The sequence below is a fragment of the Anolis sagrei genome, chromosome 3, assembly GCF_037176765.1.
Source record: "Anolis sagrei isolate rAnoSag1 chromosome 3, rAnoSag1.mat, whole genome shotgun sequence".
Taxonomy (NCBI): domain Eukaryota; kingdom Metazoa; phylum Chordata; class Lepidosauria; order Squamata; family Dactyloidae; genus Anolis; species Anolis sagrei.
Window position 1 is genome coordinate 160,065,598 of NC_090023.1, and position 24,578 is coordinate 160,090,175.

Below are 24,578 nucleotides of genomic sequence, written 5' to 3' on the forward strand. Positions count from 1 at the left end.
CTCCATCTGTGTTCATATTTGGGCATATGGAATATTTGTGCCAAGTTTGGTCCAGATCCATCATTGTTGAGTTCACAGTGGTCTCTGGATGTCGGTGAACTACAAGTCCCAAACTCAAGGTCAATGCCCACCAAACCATTCCAGTATTTTCTGTTGGTCATGGGGGTTCTCTGTGCCGAGTTCAATTCCATCACTGGTGGAGTTCAGAATGCTCTTTGATTATAGGTGAACTATAAATCCCAATAACTACAATTCCCAAATGACAAAATCAAAAATTTTTGAGTGAAGGACATACATTGGGTTGTTAGGTGTATGCTGTCCAAATTTGGTGTCAATTCGCCCACTGGTTTTTGAGTTCTGTTAATCCCACAAACGAGCATTACATTTTTACATAGATAGATTGCATCTTACTCTGTTGCCCAACTACAAAGCTGGAGCGGTTTGCCTGAATGGAAGAAGATGAATGCCAAGGTGCAAATGCCCTTCCTCCTGTTGCACACTCAACAAAGGTCATTATCACTTTGTTCAGTGGAGGCTCCGGCCTGCACTTGACTGGGCGGATTTTGGCTGATATAACAAAAAAAAATTCCCCAGCCCAGCAACAAATCAAGGACTCATTGGTCCCAAGGACAAATCCCATTTTTTGCAAGCTACTGCTGAAACCATGCTCTTAAGTTCTGCAGTGGCTTAGGGAAAATGCATAGCTTGTGTGCTATTGGTCCCCTTCATTCTAAAGATGTATGACAGCATAGAGGAAAATCTGACACGGCAGTATAATATCTCACTTGGTGACATGTGAAAACTGCTACAAATGTTCTATCAGGAAGCTTCAGGATCAGGCTGCCATTTATCCTGTCTCTTTGAAAGCTGCCTTTAAAGATGAGAAGGGGAAGATTTTTCCATGAGACCCTTGGACTCCTTGAAACGACAAAGGTTTTTGAGTCCTGTAGTAGGGGGAAGGAAGGTCACAAATGGTACGCCTCCACCTCTCCATCTGCTGCTAGAGAGGATAATGCTGGATCAGCCAGACAAACCCAAGCCTTTTTTTTCTTTTTGCATTTGCTTTAACTCATATTTGAGTGGGTTTTCCTGGTACAAAAGGTGCACTGGAGAAAAGTGGAAAAAGAAAATTGGGGGTTTCTCTCCCTAACTTCTTGCACCACACCTCGCAGGAGATTCATTTGCTGCAAAAACATATTCTCAATTAAAAGCAGCTAGGTAACAGCGCTCCATGCAGTCATGCCGGCCACATGACCTTGGAGGTGTCTACAGACAATGCTGGCTCTTCGGCTTAGAAATGGAGATGAGCACCACACCCCAGAGTCAGACATGACTGGACTTAATGTCAGGGGACTACCTTTACCTTTACCTTTTAGTAGTGTATATATTTACGTTTGAGGCTCAGGCGTCGGTGGTGGCTGGGAGGGCCTTTGCACAACTAAGACTTGTGCGGCAACTGCGACCGTAACTCGGGAAGGCGGATCTGGCCAAAGTGGTCCACGCCTGAGTCACCTCTAGACTGGATTACTGCAATGCACTCTACGTGGGGCTGCCCTTGAAAATGGCCCGGAAATTTCAGATGATCCAACGGGCGGCAGCCAGGTTGTTAACTGGGGCTCCTTACAGGGAGTGGTCAACCCTCCTGTTCAAGGAGCTCCACTTCCTGCCATTCATTTACACCAATTCAAGGTGCAGGTTCTTACCTACCTGAAAGGTTTGGGACCTGCCTACCTGCGTGACCGCATCTCCATATTATGAACCCACACAATCCCTTCAATCATCCGGAGAGGCCCTGCTCTCGATCCCACCAGCCTCACCGGCGTGATTGGTGGGGACGAGAGAGAGGGCCTTTTTAGTGGTGGCTCCTCGACTCTGGAACTCACTCCCTAAAGACATCAGACAGGCCCCAATTCTGGCAGTATTCAGGAGGAGCTTGACGTGGCTGTTCCAGTGTGCCTTCCCGGAATAATGATCCCATAGCATTTTGTCCTCCAAAGCACTTTACATTTCTTTAGGTCTGCTTGTATGTCCTTCCACAAACACCACTATCTCCTTTTCGTCCATGTCCCAGCATCACTTCCAATTTTAATTCTACATTTGGCCTTCCCACTGTTTTTAATTGTGTGCTGTCTTATTGATAATGTTGTATATTTTATTGTCTATGTTTTTTATTTTAATTATTTGTATTGTTGTTTTATTGCTTGTATTGTTGTATTTGGGCTCGGCCTCATGTAAGCTGCACCGAGTCCCTTGGGGAGATGGTAGTGGGGTACAAATAAAGTGTTGTTGTTGTTGTTGTTATTATTATTATTATTATTATTATTATTATTATTATTATTATATTTTGCTGTGGGACATTGCTATTTTTATGCCTAGTGTTCCCCACCCATACACATGAGACAAATAATCTTTTTACAGAGAGGTGAAGCAATTGGAAAGAATTGCCCTTTTGCTACTCTCACTGTGTCTCTAGTAAGCAAGTTGCTTGTCTTTGTATTCATCACAGCTTTCCAGGTTCAGATGGTATAGAAAACCTGTGGTTGACCTAAAATAAAAGCAAAAACTTCCATATGCTGGAGAAAAACAGGAAACACGTGAGCACAAGGCTCTTTGTACTGCATTCTTGATTCGTTCAACCATGGTTTAGTTTGACTGCTGAACCGGGTCAATATGAGAACCTCATGAAAACTAAAGCCTTTCTCAATCAATTTTCTAATTCAGTACTTTATGAAATGGATGCCATTTCTCAGTAAGATGTGACCTTAGAAGAATGGGCAGGCAATTGACGAATGGAAGACATACATGCTTGGCCGCTGTGTCGGACTGGATGAGAGCTAACAAATTGAAATTGAATCCAGGCAAGACAGAGGTCTTACTGGTCAGTCGTAAGACTGAACAGGACATAGGGTTACAGCCTGTGTTAGACGGGGTTACACTCCCCCTGAAGACTCAGGTTCGCAGCTTGGGAGTGATCCTGAATTCATCGCTGAACCTGGAACCCCAGGTCTCGGCGGTGGCTGGGAGAGCTTTTGCATAATTAAAATTTGTGTGCCAGCTGTGCCCGTACCTTGGGAAGTCGGATCTGGCCACAGTGGTCCACACTCTTGTTACATCCCGAATAGATTACTGCAACGTGCTCTACATGGGGTTGCCTTTGAAGACTGTTCGGAAACTTCAATTAGTCCTATGGGCGGTGGCCAGATTACTCACCGGAGCGTCATACAGAGAGCATACCACCCCCCTGTTGTGTCAGCTTCACTGGCTGCCGATCTAGTTCTGAGCACAATTCAAAGTGCTGGTTTTGACCTACAAAACCCTATACGGCCCAGAATACCTGTCCGAACGTATCTCCTTCTATGTCCCACCTCGGAGTTTAAGATCTTCTGGGGAGGCCCTGCTCTCGGCCCCGCCTCTATCACAAGTGTGGTTGGTGGGGATGAGGGACAGGGCCTTCTCGGTGGTGGCCCCTCACCTGTGGAATGCACTTCCCGTGGAAATTAGGTAATCAACATCCCTCCTCTCCTTCAGAAAGTTAAAAACCTGGATGTGGGACCAGGCCTTTGTGTAAGCTGGCAGATGGACAAAGACAAGGACGACCAGATCAGGAAAGGACAATGACAATGCTGGATGGATTATGGAATTATAAATCGGCGAACATTGGCCACAGGATGATTTTATTGCTGTTATTGTATTGATGTGCTGTTTTAACTAGTGACAATTGTTGATGTTAAATTGTAAATTGTATATTGTACTTTGTGAATTGTTGGGCATCGAATTGTGCCTTTTTTTGTAAGCCGCCCTGAGTCCCCCCTAGGGGGTTGAGACGGGCGGGGTAGAAGCACTCCAAATAAATAAATCCAAATAAAATAAATAACCTAGTATCTTCTTCAATGCGAGCAGATTACACATTTTATTACAAAAGGATGGCAAGTTTGAAGCTGAGCTATCACCTATGGTGATGGTCCCTAACTCATGATGCTAGAGGCATCCCACTGCTGGTCTGCTTACTCATCTCGATTAACTCATCCTCTACTACTTATTGGGAAAACCTTCCAATAATTTGTAATACTGCAACTTCCCCATTACCTACTTTGGTCTGATAAGTATGTTCTGCTTCTGTACTAGCAGCCAACATTGTGACATCAGGGGATGGGACTCTCCTCCTTCCCCACTCTCCCTCCCTTTATTTCTGAACGGTCTATTTTCTACATATATTATATTTTACTGTTATACATTTTTATATTTATTACTAGCTTTCCCTGCCACGCGTTGCTGTGGCCCACCTTACCTCCCTCTTTCTCTCCTTCATTCCCTCATTCCCTTTTCTTCTTTCCTTCTCTCCTTCCTTCCTTCTCTTCCTCTTTCCTTCTTCCTTTTTTCTTTTCCTTCCCTTTCTCTTTCTTCCTTCTCTGCCTCTTTTCTTCCTTCCTTCCTTTGGTTTTTGTTTCCATTCTTCCTTTTGTCTGTCCTTCCTTCCCCCCTCTTTCTCTTTCTTTTTCTTCTTCCTTCGCTCCTCTTCCCTTCCTTTCCTTTCCTTATCTCCTTCCTTATTTCTCTACCCATTTCTTTCCATTCCTCTTCATTTCCTCTTTCTCTCTTTTCTTCCTTCTCTACCTCTTTCCTTCTTTCCTTCACTCTTTGCTTCCATGTTTCCTTCTCTGTTTCCTTCCTTCCTTCGATGTTTTTTCTCTTCTTTGATTGGTCCCGCCGTGGCGAAGGGAGGGGGCGTGTCTTACCGGAGGGGGTGGGAGGAGGGAAGGATTGAGTCTGGGTGGGAAGGGGCGGGGCGGCGAAGGGAGGGGGCATGGGTTGCGCGGGGGACGTGGGCGGTGGAGGGGGAGGAGGGAAGGATTGAGTCAGGGAGGGAAGGGGTGGGGGGGCAAAGGAAGGGGGCATGACTTACTGGAGGGGGCGTGGGAGGAGGGAAGGATTGAGTCAGGGCGGGAAAGGGCAGGGCGGTGAAGGGAGGGGGTGTGGCTTTTGTGGAGGGGGCATGGTCGGCAGCGGTGGAGGAGGTGGAGGAGGGAAAGAATTGAGTCAGGTCGGGTAGAGGTGGGGCGGCGAAGGGAGGGGGCATGGTTTGCGGCGAGGGAGCGTTGGCCGGCAATGTGCGCGCGGCGGGGGACTTGTGCTGGGGCGCTTCTGCGCATGCTCCCTTTGTTTTGGAAATTGTGGGTTTGGCAAAATGCTGTTTGCTATTTTGATGAGATTTGTGCATACCTTGTGGGTTGAGGTATGTGCATGGGAATTTGGTAAATTTTCGTCTGGGTTTTTTGAGTTTTGCTGTCCCGTTGGACGACCCTTACAGAATTATATATATAGATTTTGTTTGTGTTTTTTTCATTGATGGAAATGCTCTATTTATTTTTTTTAATAAAATTACAGAGCAGGTAAAGTGCAGGAAAGATATGCAAAATTATAATCACAGGTCCATGAAGTTTAGATCAGTGCAATTGTGAGAATTAAGAAAGGTGAGATGTCAACGGTGATCATCTTGGTATGCTATCGATGATAATGCAACTACGATGGGATAGCTGCTTTGTGTGACAAAGCCCTACACCTCCAGTGGTTCTCATCCTTGGGTCCCCAGATGTTTTGGGCCTACAACTCCCAGAAATCCTAACAGCTGGTAAACCGGCTGGGATTTCTGGGAGTTGAAGGCTAAAAACATCTGGGGGCCCTAGGTTGAGAACCACTAGCCTAATTGTGACTCCCTTACTTCAAAAGTTCCTTGAGTAAAATAAGCAATATCATATCACCCCCCTTTAAAAATATATTATTAATACATACTTGCCATTCACTAACAGTTTATAACCTTCTATAAACAGTTTATGTTATATCAACTTCCTCTGCTTGGGCTTAAAAGAAAAGTTGCAGTACAGGATGGCATTTCTGGACCTGGATGGCAGGGAGGAGCCTTTAACAGCCTCACTAAACTACAAACCCCAGAATTCTGCAGGAGGCAGAAACTGGATTTAAAGTGGATTCATTCTCTAGTGTGATGAAGTAGTTAGAAAGTAAATTACATCAAGCCCACATATAAAAATCTAATCTGGACACCCTAAAACATTGAAATGTCCACCACCCTTGTTCTCTGTATGTGATTGACAAGCTGTGTGCAACTATGTTAGGAAAGCAAAGTATAACTCAAAATGACATGATCAGGGGGCATCCCTAGGTCTCCACCTCATGGTCTGGAATGATTCAGAACTGGCAACCCTATCTGGAGCATTCATGGTATTTCTTACTAATATTAGTAACAGCCTTGTCTTACTCAAATGCCAAGTATGCCTGCCCTGTTTGGCATAAGTCTGCCCATGCAAAGCAGGTGAACATAGCATTGAATGAAACATGCAGAATAATCACAGGATGTCTTAAGCCTACACCTGTTGATAAACTCTACGAGCTAGCTGGCATTGCCCCCCCCCCCCCCCCGATGTGTGATGGGAAGTTGCTGCTAAATGTGGCAGAAATAAGGTTGAACACTGTGAAAGCCATCCACTGCATGGCTACCAGCCTCCTTCCAGTAGACTCAAATCAAGGAAAAGCTTTATGAGAACTACCACTCCTCTTGGCATCCCCCCAGCAACAGCAAGGGTATCCCTCTGGGCAGCTAAACCAGGAAATCCAAAATCGATGGCCCTCCACGAGGGTCTTCCTCCAGGGGCAAACCAAGAATGGGCAACTTGGAAGTCACTGAATAGACTCAGAAGTGGAGTGGGCAGATCAAAAGACAACCTGGCAAAATGGCACTACCTAAAAGAATCCCACACCTTTTGTGACTATGGAGCAAAACCGACAACTCCGCACCTGTATACTTGTCCACTATGCCCTGCCTCATGTACAGAGGAAGAATTGTTGGAGGCTACAAACAATTGCCCATTTTTAGTCAAAAGATATTTAGCCGCCTGTGGTCCTTCTATTTTTATCAGTTTTATACTAATTTGTGCAATGCTTTTGATACGAAATAAATAAATAAATAAATGATATTTCTTGAATCAAGAAATCTGTATTCGTCTGTTATACCATAGACATACAACTTTGGACAAACTGGATATTCTCATACACTTTAAACATACGTCTATATTAGGGACCTCATCACATTGAGGTCCTGAAGCCAGGCAAGAGCAGGGAAATCTATGAGGCAGTGTGGAAAATTTGTGGGGCATTGGAGGAAGCTGTCACTTTGCGCTCCACATCGCTTCCTTCTCCATCATACAGGGGAAGCAGTTGCTGCCCAGCTTTCCCCCCGTGCTGTCCCCAGTTTACTCAATTAGAACACATGCAGTCATCCACGTTCTGAATTCTTCTTCCCACCGTTCTTTCAACACAGAGCCGGGATGGAGCCCTAATGGAAGTACCCCTGTGATGGGTTCCAACAGGCTCTGTACCCGCTCTGTGTTTTTTGTTTGTTTGTTTGTTTGTTTTTTGTGTGTCAGGAGCAACTTGAGAAACCGCAAGTCACTTCTGGTGTGAGAGAATTGGCCGTCTGCAAGGACGTTGTCCAGGGGACGCCCGGATGATTTGATGTTTTTATCATCCTTGCGGGAGGCCTCTCTCATGTCCCCGCATAAGGAGCTGGAGCTGATAGAGGGAGCTCATCCGCCTCTCCCTGGATTCGAACCTGCGACCTGTCGGTCTTCAGTTCTGCCGGCACAGGGGTTTAACCCACTGCACCACCGGGGGCTCCAGCTCTGTGTTGAAAGCATCCTACGATGGGGCAAAAGCCCCGTGTGATGAGGTCCTAAGACCTTCAGGTATTACCTCCTACAAAAGTACAGGATATATAGATTCACATTTCTTTTTGTTTCTCTAAGCTTCTAAGGGAAATACACACAAGCACATCTTTCAGGAACTAGCAATTACAAGGTTGCATTTCATATGTGATGCTTTCATGAAAGAAGAGGTAATATAGGAAACTTGAACATCCTGCTTATGGGTTGCAAAATTATTCTACAACATTATACATCCAATCATGTTCCCATGGAGAAAGGAAATTGTTTTTAGCATGGATAATAACTTATTTCCACGTACTTTTGAAGAGTTAGAGCCAGGTTGTAGCTTGCCGATTTTATCTTGTTCTGGGCTTCTAAGTGAGTCATGCCATCTGTGTTGACGCCGTCAATGGCTACCACCAAGTCTCCCTGGCTCATTTGAGACTGAGCTGCCTTGCTGCCAGGTGTAATCTGCGGAGGAAAGGAAAATAGAAATGATTGGGACAGTGAAAAATACCCGGAAGAGTACAAGTCAGTCTATGATTTGGATTCTTACATTGTTTGAATCACATATCTGTACAGTCATCTCCTACAACGTAGAAACCAGGGTCAAAGCAACTGATCGTCAGGGCAGTATGGGATCCTATAGGAATCCTCCTTTTATGTACTGAACTATTCACTTCTGCATATGCAAGGTCATACAATGAGAAGGTGTAGTGCTGAAAGGAAAGTTTCCGCAAAAGCCTCTTTTGTTATTCATGGTATGTGGTGCTAAGTTTCGAAGAGGAAGCTCCTGTCAGGAAAGTATCTAGAGCAATAACCATACCCGGAGAGAACAAAAGTGCAGGTGGCTGTGTTGATCTAAAATAATTTCTGTCAGTTTGCTTCTCTACAAGGAATAAGTCTTTTGTAAAGGAACTCTCAAGTACTTTGGGTTATAGCAGCCATAGATCATAGCAATAGCTCCTTACTGGGAAAAATCTATTTTCACTCTAATCACGGTGGGGCTTTCAACTAAATTTGTTGGAGACAGAAAAGCCTGGTGTGTGGATGCCTCTGCTAACAAAAAAACCACAGCACTTTGACTCTGTGAGCCCTGGTTCCTCATCTCCATTGTTCAAACTGAGAAGGCAACTGTGGAAGGTAAGGGGCTACATAAGCCCTTCAGAAAGCTTCAGGAGATCTTGGATAGCTGCCAACCTCTGCTATATCCATGTGATTTTTTAAATATAAAAATGTGCCAAGTGCTCCTCAACACCCACTAGAATATGGGTTTTTTTTTAAGGGAGAGGCACTGGGACCAAGAGAGTCCTTTGGGGAAAAAAAGAGGAAATGAGTAGATGTTTGGATTCACCTAAATTGGGTCAAAATTGCCTTGGGGAATGTATCATAGGCAGACTGTGCAAAAAGAATCTGCGAACCCCACCTCCTCCAAGATGAACTGAACCACCTCAACTGGGCTCTCCAGGCCAATGGATACTCCACCTTAGACATCAGAAGAGCTGCAAGACCAAGAACAAGCCACGAGAGTACAGATGAAGATCCACCCAGAGGAAAAGTGTTCCATCAAGGGAACCACTGACCGCATAGGGAAGCTGATGAGGAAACACAACATACAAACAATCTACAAACCCACCAAGAAAATCCAACAAATGCTACGTTCAGCAAAGGACAAGAGGGATCCTCTCACCTCTGCAGGAGTCTACCGTATACGATGCAGCTGTGGAAAAGTCTACATAGGGACCACCAAATGCAACATTGCCCAAACACGAATCAAGGAACATGAAAGGCACTGCAGACTACTTCAACCAGAGAAGTCAGCCATAGCAGAGCACCTGATGAACCAGCCTGGACACAGCATATTATTTGAGAACACAAAATGCTGGACCACACCAACAACCACCATGTCAGACTACACAGAGAAGCCATTGAAATCCACAAGCATGTGGACAATTTCAACAGAAAGGAAGAGACCATGAAAATGAACAAAATCTCGCTACCAGTATTAAAAAACTCTAAAATTACAACAGCAAAACAGCAGAGAGGAAACAACCAGGCACATCTTAACACCTCTCAACAGGGGATTTTCCCAGGCTCAGCCAGGCCTTCAAATGCTAATGACGGTGGTCAGTTGAAACATTCACACCTAGCTCCAGCAGAGAAGAGCTCTTTGCCCCACCCCAGCCATTCAACAGATATATAAACCCATTTTCCTACTTCCAACAGACCTCACTATCTCTGAGGATGCTTGCCATAGATGCAGGCGAAATGTCAGGAGAAATGCCTCTAGAACATGGCCATATAGCCCGAAAAAACCCACAAGAACCTTATCATAGGCTTGTTTGATCAAAAAATGGTTTAAAACTCGTATCGGATGTAGGGGGCGCTGGTGGTTCAGATCTAAAGTCAATTCCAATTTTCACAGAAAAAAAGTTCAAAACTGTTCAAAACTTCCGAGATTTCTGAATCCTTCGTTAATGGTTTCAAAGTTTTATTTCCTGTTTCAATGGGTGGTCTTTACTTAGAAAGTAGTTATTTTATTCCAGAAGAGGGGAGAAGCCCTCCAAAGTGGTTTTAAAGCAGCAGGAGAGAGAGAGAGAGAGAGAGAGAGAGAGAGAGAGAGAGAGAGAGAGAAATGGAGGGGAGAAGCCCTCCAAAGCAGTTTTAAAGTGGCAGGAGAGAGAAAGAAACTGCTTTGGAGGGCTTCCTCCCCATTTCTCTCTCTCTCTCTCTCTCTCTCTCCTGCCACTTTGGAGGCTTCCCCTTTGTTTCTCTCTCTCTCTCTCTCTCTCTCTCTCTCTCTCTCTCTCCTGCTGCATTAAAACCACTTTGGAGGGCTTCTCCCCTCTTCTGGAATAAAACAACTACTTTCTAAGTAAAGACCACCCATTGAAACAGGAAATAAAACTTTGAAACCATTAACGAAGGATTCGGAAGTCTCGGGAGGGGGGGGGGGGGAGCCCTCCAAAGCAGTTTTAAAGTGGCAGGAGAGAGAGAGAGAAAAAACGGAGGGGAAGCCATCCAAAGCGGTTTTAAAGTGGCAGGAGAGAGAGAGAGAGAGAGAGAAACAGAGGGGAAGCCCTCCAAAGTGGTTTTAAAGCGGAGGGAGAGAAAGGACAGGGAGAGAAAGGAAACGTTCCAACTCATTTATTGATTCGTAAGAGAAATGGCGGAAAAAGCTTCAAAATGGCAAGGATACTTCCGGTTTCCCAAACTGCTTCGAAATCACTTCAAAAAGGAATTTGATCCGAATTCATTCCGAGTAACGAAGATTCCGACTGAACTTAACCAACCCTAATGTATAATGGTGAAAATGCTGCTGCAGAGGGCATTTTCGGAGGGGGGATTTTGCTATTTGCTTTGCACCCCACTTTTAAAAATCCCCACAGTTTCTATTTTGCCCACTCCTGGCTTTCACCATAGACAAATAGGCTATATTGCTGTTTGCACCTTGTCTTTGTTTTGTGAGAGTCAATGAGTGGGCAGAGCTAGACCTTGTATAGTTCAAAGCCTACTGGAATACATCCACCATTTGTGTCAGTGTTTCTTTTTGGACACGAAAGTGTGATTTTTTTTGTCGTGTCAGGAACGACTTGAGAAACTGCAAGTCGCTTCTGGTGTGAGAGAATTTGCCGTCTGCAAGGACATTGCCCAGGGGACGCCCGGATGATCTGATGTTTTGATCATCCTTGTGGGAGGCTTCTCTCATGTCCCCGCTTGGAGCTCACAGAGGGAGCTCATCCGCCTCTCCCTGGATTTGAACCTGCGACCTGTCGGTCTTCAGTCGTCAGTTTAACCCACTGCGCCACTGGGAAAGTGTGATAACAGCCTGGGGTGCTATGATGACCCATAGGCAATATCTTGCTGTTCTGTAGAACTGTCCCATTTCTGGATGTAAGTAATTCCAGCTGCCATTGACTATACGGTGTAAGAGCTATTCTTTGCTACAGACCACCTGTTGCATCCATTACTCACCAATACATGTTTTATATAAATTACTTTGCCTGATATGATCAATCTGAAATCTATTTTGGTCTGATGGCCATGATCTGACCCTGATCCATTACAGCATGTAAATACAGTAGACTCTCAGTCAACTGGGACTCATGGGGATCCCGGGGGGAGGGGGGAGCAGGGATGAGGAGGAGAAGGAGGAGGAGCTCTTCAGACATATTTCTATAAAACTATAGGCATCCTCTGCTTATTCTATCAGCTTATTCTAACACCAGAGCTCTGTCAAAAAGTGGAAATGGTTATAATGCAGAACCCAGTCATATATATAATACTGTCATTGTATATGTTAGGCCTGTACGATCGATGAAAAAAACCATTTCAATACTCATTACGAAATTAGGGGGGTGGGCTGGAGAATCATTTCTAAAGTGTTTCTAAAATATCGTTAGGGGTTTATATCGTAACTACGAGGGGTATTTTTTAAGTAAGGTCCGTTTTGTTGTAGACACTAATAGTTCGCACGCATACCGCAACGAGCCCGTGTGTCGTGTACGGGCATGCCTCAGGAACAACTGTGCTCAGTTTCCGCTCTGTAGCTAACCTGTACGGTTCTGTTCTGTGCTTTAAAAATGTTTAAGACTATCAACTCACCCTCCGCATATGAGGTTCGCTCAGTGATACGGTTTTTGTCAGCAAGGAACCTGCCTGCTGCAGAAATTCATTGGCAGATTTGTGAAGTGTATGGTGATACTGTTATGAGTGAAAGCAAAGTGCGTAAGTGGGTATGACAATTCAAAAATGGCCGTGACAACGTCCACGATGAGGACCACTCCGGTCGCCCTTCTTTGATTACAGACGATTTGGTAGCTTCAGTTGAAGCGAGGATTTATGAAGAGGGTATTTAAAAATTAGTTCAGAGGTATGATAAGTGTTTGAACAAACTTGGCAACTATGTCGAAAAATAGAGTGAAGTATGTACTTTCTGAAAATAAATTTACTTTTTTGAAATAAACTTTCGTTGTGTACTTATGTTCCAACGGACCTCACTTAAAAAATATCCCTTGTATAATGATATAACAAATTCTTTGTTACTTTTATGTGGTTGCCCCTTGTGTTTCTTAATATTACTTCACATGTACAAATCTAACAAGTTAGATCCTAAAAATGAATTAAAAACAAAGTTTTGTACACCCCTAGTACATATTAAATGTTATAAGTATAAATATAAGTGCTGTACGGATATTCTATTATAAGCAAAAACACTCTAGAGTACTGTATCAAAGACACTCTGTCCACAATCTATGATGCAAAATGAAATGAAATGAAAGAGATGATGCCGAGTTGGCAAAGAAAAAAAAAGGCACTGAGTCAACTGAAAAAAAAAAATCCTGTGTGGTCACAAAAGCAATGATGAAAGGGAAGAGCCCAGCTCGAATGTACAGATAAGAAAAAGGGGGTCATCAAAAAGCAAGTCACCAAAAAGCAGGGGATGCCGGTATACATTTCCCCCGTCTTAAAATACAGCTGCTCATCGTGTCATAAAAATGTTAACTACTCTGAGCTGCTGACGTATCTATATTCAGGAAAGCTGACGCCTAGTGCTTCCCACCTGCTTGCACTTATCAAGAGTGAAGATTCATTGCTGAGCACTGACTCTCTTGCTGGAAAAAGCCAAAAAGACAGCCTAAAATTAGGAATTCCCACTCAACACATCGGCCTCACCTCCACTGGCATCTCTCTTCACACCGTCTCAGGCACTCAGAAAAATAAATCAAACCATGCCACCGAAAATAAGTAAGTCAATAAATTTTAAAAACTAGCTTTCTTTCTGTTTTCTCACTTTCTTGAGCCGGTGGAGATGATGAAATACCTGTGAGAAGCCTGGACCACATTTCAATGTTTATATAAATCAGTCATGGAAGCCCAAAGATAAAAATCACTTTCCTGGAGATCAGGCCTTGAATGATCTCTTACAGAGAACATATAAACAAAGAATGGATATTCTCTGTCATAGATCACTCAAGGCAATCTCTAAACTTATTGCAACCATTGGTCATTTCCTTTTAGAATAATACGAAAGATGCTGCTTATTGAGAGCATTATTCAGTCTATCACATATGCAAAATATTTGAACTAGGCCCTGGGCTTGCAAGGTGATAACTGTGTCATCCTTTTCCTTTCTGATGCCACTTCTACAACTGTCCTTATATCCCACTAGCTGTCTCCTGCTACACATTGCTGTGCCCCAGTCTGTTTTGTGTGTGTGTATGTGTGTGTGTGTGTATATATGTGTGTGTGTGTATTTGTGTATATCTGTGTTTGTGTATATATGAGGTTTTGTGCATGCATTGTAATGTAATTTTTATTTTTTGGCTTTTAAGTCTCTTCTGCTGTGCTTTTCAGTGTTTTTATGAGTGATGGTCACTTGTTGGCCTGTTAGGTGTATTGTGTCCAAATTTGGTGTCAATTCACCCAGTGGTTTTTGAGTTATGTTAATCCCACAAATGAACATTATATTTTTATTGATCTGATTCCAGGTTATCTGCTTTGAATTAGATTATATGAGTTTCCACTACCATATAATCTGGGATAAGCAGATAATCTGCGATCAGATCCTGGGATATAAGGACAGTGTAGAAGGTGCCTGAATTGCCCAGATGCTCCAATACTAAATTACTCCATACTGGGGTTCTCCCAACCCTGCTATATGCCTGCGGGTTTCGTGGACTGTCTACAGATGTCACATGCAACTCCTGGAACGATTCCATCAGCGCTGCCTCTGGAAAATCCTGCAAATCTCTCGGGGAGACAGGTGGACAAACGTCAGCGTGCTGGAAGAAGCAAAGACCACCAGCATTGAAGTGATGGTTCTCCACCATCAGCTCTGCTGGACCGGCCACGTTGTCCAGATGCCGAACCACCGTCTCCCAAAGCAGTTGCTCTACTCCTAACTCAAGAATGGAAAACAGAATGTAGGTGGACAGGAAAAGAGATTGTTGTTGTTGTTGTTGTTGTTGTTATTATTATTATTATTATTATTATTATTGCCGTGTCAGGAGCAACTTGAGAAATTGCAAGTCGCATCTGGTATGAAAAGAGATTTAAAGATGGGCTCAAAGCCAACCTTAAAAACTGTGGCATACACACTGAGAACTGGGAAGCCCTGGCCTTGAAGGCTCCAGCTAGAGGTCAGCTGTGACCAGCAGTGCTGCAGAACTTGAAGAGTCATTAATGGAGGGCAAAAGAGAGAAATGTGCCAAGAGGAAGACACATCAAGCCAACCCCGACCGAGACCGCCTTCTACCTGGAAACCAATGCCCTCACTGCGGGAGAAGATGCAGTTCAAGAATAGTGCTTCACAGTCACCTACGGACTCGCCAGAATATTGATCCTGGAAGACTATCCTACTCTGCCAACGAGGGATTGCCTAAGTAAGTAAGTAACTCAGTTGCTAGTTGCCACCATATTATGTCCATTTTCACCAGCCATAAAGAGCCAGATGAGGATGCTGTAGTTGATTAGTGATTTCTTCCCATTTACTCTAACCATAAATATTGCAGTTGTATGACCTAGCTTTATATGTCATGATTTATAGACATGCTGCAGTGCATGATGGACAAGAAGGAATTGTTCAGATCATATTCTGGAGCATTAATGGATGTGAGGGAGGGGAAAAAAACACAAAGATCTCAATCACAGATAGCAAATGTGGGATGAAAATAGTCTGCGGCATTTTATGGAGAGGTTCTTGTGGTTTTTTTTGGGCTATATGGCCATGTTCTAGAGGCATTTCTCCTGACGTTTCGCCTGCATCTATGGCAAGCACCTCTGAGGATGCTTGCCATAGATCCAGGCGAAACGTCAGGAGAAATGCCTCTAGAACACGGCCATATAGTCCGAAAAAACCCACAAGAACCTAGTGATTCCAGCCATGAAAGCCTTCGACAATACATTTTATGGAGAGTTCAACAGAATAAGGCAAAGCCACCCCACACCCTGAACAAATTTTGCCAAGAAGTCCCATAGTTTCACCTTAGGATCATCAAAAGTCTGAAACAACTTGAATGCATACAACAGCATTCAATAATGACAACTAAGTGACTCATCCTGATCTTTAAAACGGTTTGGAGCAGGCTCCCTGGGAGCTTCAGGTATGCCTCTCTTGAGATTCAATAGTATATACTTGAAATAAATAAACAGTCCTTTCACATTCCGCTTGCTCCCTCAAGAGTTGTAATGACTTCTTAGCGTTTAAATTGCAATGCTAAGAGCTGGAATGTACAACAAGGAGATAAAACTGGACAGAAAAGCAAGCCTGAAGCGGTTGTAGAAGACTCTGCTCTTTAACCAAAGTGGATGACTCCCCTCAAAGGTTGAAGTATATCACTCCTAAAATTAGACGCTAATTAGCTTCCACAATCCACTTCCAAGAATGCCCAAAGCACGCAGTTGGGACCAGAGCTGGGAACACTCAGTAATCGAAAGTGAGCGACGTTCCAGTACACCGTGACAAGATAAGGCCAAGCCAGCTCTGAAGTGTCAGGGGACATTGGGGACTATCTTGTTCCAACTTGGAAGCAAGGAATGAAGCAAGGGGACTCTATCTGCTGACACCACTAGCCTGTCTGCACTGGAGCTGACCACAGGTCAAGAGTCCATAGAGGACTCGTTCTCAAGACTGGGCACATTTTTAGAAAAATTCCTGCCTTGTCCTGCTATGTGCTGCCAAATTCCCTTTGATAGACAAAACAAGAAATCAGAATGCAACGGTTGTAGCATTTCAGATTGTGGTCAATGACAGCTTGTGATTTTCATGTCAGTCGTATAGAAAATCAGTTACAGGTTTTAGTCTCACAAAGGATCTGGATTGCAAGGAAGGTGAGGGAAAATGGTTTTTGGGGGTGAAGGAGGTGGAAGTGGGCAGGAAAGAGGAAGGAAAGCTTGGATGGGGAGGAGGAGGAAGAGGAAACAGTGGAGCCCCACGGTGTGTTTCGTGGAGCCCCAAAGGCTCCAGGGAGCACACTTTTAGAACCACTGCTCTAAGTTGTAGGCTTGGGCAGTTTCGTTCGTTAATTTCGTAATTCGTTATTAATTCGTATTTAAATTAGCTTACGATCCAATATCGAGCCATGCAGGAATACTGTGAGGAGTAAATTAGATTCGAAACAATTTTTTCAATTTATTTCGTAATTATTTCGTAATTATTTTGTAATTATTTTGTAATTATTTTTGCATGTCTGGTGCAAGTTTTAGAGTTGTTGTTTGTTTTATCACACCAACAGTCAACAACAGAGGGAGAGGGAAGCTTCAGAAGTTCCCCCTGTCCCACTTGGAGGTTTTTTTTAGCATATTGCGCAATTGCGTCCGCCATTAACGAATCAATTCGTAATTTTACGAAATTTCGTATATTTCAAAATTTTTAAAAGGAAAATTTCGGACTTATTAAAAAAAAACACAAGGGCCCCCTAAAAACAAAATGAGTTTAGAACCAAATTTTTCCGTGGTTACCCAAGCCTACTAAGTTGTACTCTGAGATACATTTATCTAGTCTGGAAATTAATCCCTTATTCCCCTTCTCAAAAATATTGTCTGATGCCAATTTTCAATTGCCGAACCCTACACTAGCATTTTTCATAAATTGATTATGTAATTGATAATAGGGAGCTCCCAGTGGTGCAGTGGGTTAAACCACTGAGCTGTTGAGCTTGTTGATCAAAAGGTCGCAGGTTTGAATCCGGGGAGATGTGTGAGCTTCCGCTGTTAGCCCCAGCTTCTGCCAACCAAGCAGTTTGAAAACATGCAAATGTGAGTAGATCAATAGGTACCGTTCCAGTGGGAAGGTAATGGCGCTCCATGCAGTCATGCCAGTCACATGAGCTTGGAGATGTCTATGGATAACACCGGCTCTTTGGCTTAGAAATGGAGATGAGCACCACACCCCAGAGTCAGACACGACTGGACTTAATGTCAGGGGAAACCTTTACCTTTACCTAATTGATAATAATAAAACCAGTCATTTATCCCTATCTCTTCTCTCCCTTTTAATCTCCAGTGCTCTTTTTCTGTGATTAAGTATGCCCTGTGAGTTTTTATTTCTTCATTAAATGCTGGCCTTAGTACTGCTTCCAATGGAGGCAGCCTTGGAAGTGTTTTTGATTCCACCCAAAGATCAAGGGGGAAAATATTGATTTGGAGAATTGGGAACATTTGTTGAAAAGAGTATTTAAAATTTCAATAGCTGGATCCATTAGAGAAAATGTGTACAAATGTTCTGTAGAAGTTATGTAACTCCACAGATGATAGTTAAAATAGATAAATCTTATTAAAGGAAATGCTGGAGGTGTAAGATGCAGAAAGGTACTTTTTTCCATGTTTGGTGGACCTGCAGGTTGGTACAATTTTTTTTTGAAAAGGCAGTTAAATAAAGAAACAAAATGAATTCAAAAAACTGCAGAAATGTATATTTTAGAATTATTTAGAGAGAAAATCAACAAAGGAAATATACCTAATAAAGATTATTTTAAAAATAAAAAACAAAGGAAATGAAGAAATTTGCCAATATAGTTTTGTTGCTGTGATATTATTATTATTATTATTATTAATAATAATAATAATAACAATAACACTTTATTTGTACCTCGCTACCATCTCCCCAAGGGACTCAGTGTGGCTTACATGAGGCTGAACCCAAACACAACAATACAAGCAATAACCACAACAATACAAGCAATTAAAATAAAAAATAGACAATAACATACAACATTATCAATAAGACAACATACAATTAAAACTGTGGGAAGGCCAAATGTAAAATTAAAATTGGAAATAGTGCTGAGGCATGGACGAAAAGGTGATAGTGGCATTTGTGGAAGGACATACGAGCAGACCTAAAAATGTGAAGTGCTTTGGAGGACAAAGTGCTATGGAATCATATGGGATATTAATAGTAGCAAAATCTTGGAAGTGGGGGAAAAGTTACTTATAAAGGGCTGTAGAGGAAAAACTATTAGAATACATTCAAATGGCCAAGCTAACCAATGGTATTTGGGAAGGGGGTGAATAATGAAGAATTCACCAAAAAATGGGGGCTGGCATTTGGATATTTGGAAAGGAAGTCAAGTGCAGACTTTAAGATAGCTGCAAGGGAAATTTATCAAAACTGCAAGGGGAATTCATTAAATAATTTTATTAAATTTATTAATTTATAAGGGTAGGTTTTAATAGGTATAAGATTCACAGAGTAGTGACGGAAGTAATAGGTGGTGGGTTCACAGATATGGGGAATGAGGCTATGGGTTTGATAAGATGTTGTATTTGTACAGTTTTTGTTCATTACCATATTATTTGTATTTGGCTTTTGCTTTTTGTTTGTTATTTACAAATAACATTTCCAAAATTTAAATTAAAAATTACAGGGTTTAGATAAAGGTAAAAGTTTTCCCCTGACATTAAGTCCAGTCGTGTCCAACACTGGGGTGCAATGCTCATCTCCATTTCTAAGCCAAAGAGCCAATGTTGTCTGTATTTATTTATTTATTTTGAGCATTTCTACCCCGCCCTTCTCAACCCCCGAGGGGTGACTCAGGGCGGCTTACAAAAGGCACAATTTGATGCCAGCAATACACATAGTAAGATAAAATACATATCTTATAAAATAATTAAAACAATCCAGTTATACAATACAACTAATAAAAACCAATCTAGTCATCAACATTCGCCAAGCTCAAAATCTGTAAGTTCATTCCGCATTGTCATAATCCTATCCAGTTCTAGTCATCATTGTCCTTTGTCTGCCAGATTACCCAAAGGCCTGCTCCCATATCCATGTTTTTAGTTTCCTTCTGAAAGAGAGGAGGGATGTCGATGACCTAATTTCCCCGGGAAGCGAATTCCACAGGTGAGGGGCCACCACCGAGAAGACCCTGCTCCTCATCCCCACCAACCTCATTTGTGATAGAGGTGGAGCCGAGAGCAGGGTCTCCCCAGAAGATCTTAAACTGGCATCACTATATGGAGCGCCGTTACATTCCCATTGGAGCGGTACCTATTGGTCTACCCACATTTATGTTTTCAAACTGCTAGGTTGGCAGAAGCTGGGGCTGACAGCGGAAGCTCATGCCGCTCCCCAGATTTGAGCCTGCGAACTTTTGGCCAACAAGCTTATCAGCTCAGCGCTTTAACCCACTGCGCCACTGGGGGTTTAGTCTGACCTTAAAGAAGCAAACCCTTTTCCTATTTGGACGGATAGGATCCAGCACCTTGGACAGTTCCTCTGACGTTCCAACTAAAACTCGGTAGAGTTTCACTACTACACTGACATATGTTACCATGTATGAAATAACTCTGAATGCCACACCATTTGCAAGTGTTAAACACCATTAGGAACACTATGGCGGTTGCACAACTATTTGGCCTCCATCCACCAACTAATGAAAGAAGAGCTGCTCCACTAACTGCTTTTCTCTTCCTCCTGTATCCCTTTCCCCTTTTATACTGTGTATTTTAGACTCTAAACTTGGCCTATATTGTCATTTCAACTCTGGATAGGATTTGGAAAATAATTATAAATAATGATTCAAAGAATTATGAAATCACCACCTTCATCAGTAATTACTTGCAAGTACGAGGGGTATTTTTTAAGTAAGGTCCGTTTTGTTGTAGACACTAGTAGTTCGCGCGCATATGTTGTTTACAGCATCTCTTCGATTAAAGAAGACATGAATTTGGTCAAATAAATTCTGCTAGAGTTGAAAATTTACCACATACTCAATGAATGCTTGCTATTTGCTCAGTTCTTTATATCAGCAAGTTCAGGGGAACTTGATTTAGCAATAAATATGAGAGGTATTTTTTAAGTAAAGTCCGTTTTGTTGTAGACACTAGTAGTTTGCGCGCATACCGCAAGGAGCGCGTGCGTCGTGTACCGGCATGCCTCGGGAACAACTGTGCTCAGTTTCCGCTCTGTAGCTAACCTGTACGGTTCTGTTCTGTGCTTTAAAAATGTTTAAGACTATCAACTCACCCTCCGCATGGAAGATTTCCTCAGTGATACGGTTTTTGTCAGCAAGGAACCTGCCTGCTGCAGAAATTCATCGACAGATTTGTGAAGTGTACGGTGATACTGTTATGAGTGAAAGCAAAGTGCGTAAGTGGGTACGACAATTCAAAGATGGCCGTGACAACGTCCATGATGAGGACCGCTCCGGTCACCCTTCTTTGATTACAGATGATTTGATTCAATCGCACACTGAAATCTTTGGTTTTTGTGGTCCTCTGTTAGGAGTTTCGGGACCCAACGGGAGCACAGTTTCCTAAACTTTAGGTGTTCAGAAACAATGTTGTAAAGCACTGATCTCAACACGTTAGGAAATTCGTTTGAGAGACCTGTTATTGTGAAGCGCCTGTTCTCACGAATCCTCGCTTCAACTGAAGTCACCAAATCGTCTGTAATCAAAGAAGGGCAACCGGAGCGGTCCTCATCATGGACGTTGTCACGGCCATCTTTGAATTGTTGTACCCACTTACACACTTTGCTTTCACCTTCCATACGGAGGGTGAGTTGATAGTCTTAAACATTTTTAAACCACAGAACAGAACCGTACAGGTTAGCTACAGAGCGGAAACTGAGCACAGTTGTTCCCGAGGCATGCCGGTACACGACGCATGTGCTCCTTGCGGTATGCGCGCAAACTAGTAGTGTCTACAACAAAGCGGACCTTACTTAAAAAATACCCCTCATATTTATTGCTAAATCAAGTTCCCCTGAACTTGCTGATATAAAGAACTGAGCAAATTTATTTATTTATTTATTTACTTCGCTTATATACCACAATTCTCAGCCCAGAGGCGACTCAAATAGCAAGCATTCATTGAGTATGTGGTAAATTTTCAACGCTAGCAGAATTTATTTGACCAAATTCATGTCTTCTTTAATCGAAGAGATGCTGTAAACAAGCAAACTGTCCCAGGCTGGGCTTGGTTATTTGTCCCATCTTGCCAAGTGATCAAAAGGATTTTATCACAGGTCTGGTGCAGGATTCTACTAATACATGCTTCACAGTGTGGGGCAAAATCGTCATATATTTTCATACTGGATATACATTTCTCCAAGGCCTTTTCTCTTCAATTTTCTACCAGTTCCAAGGAATGGGGAGGTTAAAATGCTATTTCAGTTTTAAAGAGCTGGGCTATATTTCTGAAGGAGATTTTCATTTTCTCTGTAGGTTCTAAAACTGACTGTTATCTAAGATTGCTATTGCGTTATTGTGTGTGTGTGTGTGCACATTGCTTTAAAAATCCTTTTCAAGCTTTCAAGCTTTATCTTCACTTCCTAATCTTGGCAAAAAAGGTCTCATGCCTATTACTATTTACGCACCAGGAGGTTAAATTGGGTATTTTATGTCTTTTTTGACTTGCAATTGTGCTGGGATAATTTTAATTTATGTGCACTCTAAAGTAGCATACTGAAAATATTCTTAAGGTCTCCATATTTTCATGTAGCTGTGAAGTGTTTTTTAATTTTTCACTTATTCAGCACATTGAAGCCGTAAAGTCACATCCTATAAAGACAATGAAGACAATAGGAAGGGTTTTAATGTGATACTCATCGACCTGTAGTCACTTTTCATATTCAGTCACTGAAAATAGCTTTGACTTTGACTATGACTTGAAATTTCATGCACGGCCTTACTTTTCAACTAGTGCATTTATTGCATTTTATTTTGAGGGCAATAAGAGTGTTTACTAAGTGATCTAAACATACATGTACAGTCTTTGGCAAGTACATTTTTTTAAAAGTAGCAACTTAAAATATCTACCCTACATATTATTATTATTATTAACTTTATTTATACCCCACAAAATCTCCCGAAGGACTCGATGCGGCTTACAAAGGCATAGTCTCATGGGTATTGTTCTGTCACGCGTTGGGCCTGTAAATAGTTGTCTTTAAAACAGGACGTGCAACCTTTGCCCAACAGGAAGCCAGGGGGCCTAAAGATAAGTTCTCAGAGGTTTCCACCACAAACAGTCTTTAGATGGTTTGAGAAGTACAACAAAGTTATTTTATTAATGAACAATCAAACAGAAACTTCTCTTGTCTTCAGTAAAGTTAAGCAAATAATTCCAAGCTTTTAGGTAACTGGTGAATTCCTAATCTTGCCCACGAAGGACAGGCAACTGTCTTCAATAACTTCTTCTTTACTTTAAAGGAAAATCCCCTTTTTAACTTCTCCCAGGCTGACTGTAAACTTAAAACTAAGTGATGTGGGCACAACTACCGGGTTGAACTGTGTCTCAAAGCACCAAGTGGACCTACCAGCAAGGCCTGTAGTCTCTTCAGCTGGAGTTCTTTGATCTTTAGGGTTGTTTCCCTGGAAAGTCTTTGGAGACTCTTTTCCTTCTGTTTCTGTAACCCTGGAAATTCTTAAAGGTTGAAGCTTTTGTACAGGGGACGTTTACACACATCCTGTACATTGGCTAACCTAGCTGAGACTAACTAAAAAATGGCTCCCTTCCCTTCCCAATTGCCCTGAGCAAGGGGCGGGACCAAACTTAATGATGATGGACAGGTGGTTAGCCCTATAACTGCAACCAAAAGCAGCCATCTATCTGCAGAGTCCCTGAAACCTAGGACTGCAAACAAACATTTAATGTAAAGCAAACAAAATTGGAGCTCCTGGTACAGCTGTACCAGAACAGGTATAGCTAATACAAAATGAGAGCAAAACACTGAACAAAGTTATGCTTCATTTTTTGTCATTTGTAGTGAAACTGATCATTTGAGTTATTTTCAATAGAACTAACTTACCCACAATCCTATCTAAATCCAGAAGGAGAAAAGATTGGCTGTCAGGTTAACCGCAGCAAATTACATCTTTTCCACCTGCTAAATTGTGTTTTATCTGTGCAATGTAGCAAATTGCAAGATGACAACCTTTGACTTCTGTGAAGACCTAAAAATCTAGAAAACTCATCCCATGAGAGGGGGGAAAGCAGGAGGAAGTGGGGGAAAGCAGGGGAAAGTGAAGGGAACCATCTTATTTCATTCCTTACCATCGAGGGCTATCTTCTGGGATGGCCAGCCATCCCACATCGATTTCCCCATCTTTCCTAACTTTGTACCTTTTGGAGTCGGGTAGCACTCTGGGCTCCATTTCCATGCACTTTAAAAATGGATTCCCACCAGAAGTTCCTGTAAGTCATGTGATGACCTCTGTGGGACTCTCTTTATGAAACATATGGAAATTGAACACAGGCAGCATAGGATTAGGTCCCTTGTCTGAGCTGTTGCTGAAATGAAGGCAGTCATGGGGGAATCGACTACATCTGAACAGCCAGTAGGATGCTAGGAATTGTGGGAGTTGAAGTGCAAACCACCTGGAGGGTTGAAGTTTGCTCATGCCTGGCCTAATGGCTGGTTCTTATCAATCCATTTCTTTGCTGCTAAACAGGTCGCCACTTTAGGGGAATGGTGGGAGGGAGGAGATACACCTTAAGTTCATACTCCCCCATCCAGACCAGGTGGAAGATATTTTGCTGGGTAAGAAAGAGCCCCCACCTAACTGCACTCACCGACAGCTGGATGATACCTCAGCACAAGAGATAAGGAAGTATTCTCCATGGTACCTGAGAGCAGAAGGTAAGCTTACCATGTGGTGAAACCAACTCTAATTTCCACCTCCTTGCTACCTCTCAGTGACTAATCTGTCAGACCTGATGCAGTAATGTCTGGTACCTTCAATGCGGATGTAATGGTGCATCCATTCTGCATTTAATCTCAAATTGCAAAGGATTTGGTCAAATTGTCCAGCCTATTTAGGAGAAGGTTTCAGCACCTTGGAGAGCTTCCTTGATGTTTAGATTATCTCAGAGAGAACCTATCATGCCATTGACATGGAAGTCCTGCTG

At 42.6% G+C, this 24,578-nt stretch overlaps 1 protein-coding gene across 12 annotated transcripts in view; it reads right to left on the reverse strand.

The window, feature by feature from the left end:
* The window catches only part of LDB3 (LIM domain binding 3), a 264,318-nt gene that overhangs the window by 137,169 nt on the left and 102,571 nt on the right, over positions 1-24,578 (reverse strand). For all 12 annotated transcript variants that reach the window (XM_060768974.2, XM_060768975.2, XM_067465640.1 and 9 more), the window contains one exon: positions 8,035-8,186. In XM_060768974.2, the coding sequence (XP_060624957.1) occupies positions 8,035-8,186 (152 nt within the window). The remainder of the gene's footprint in view (positions 1-8,034; positions 8,187-24,578) is intronic.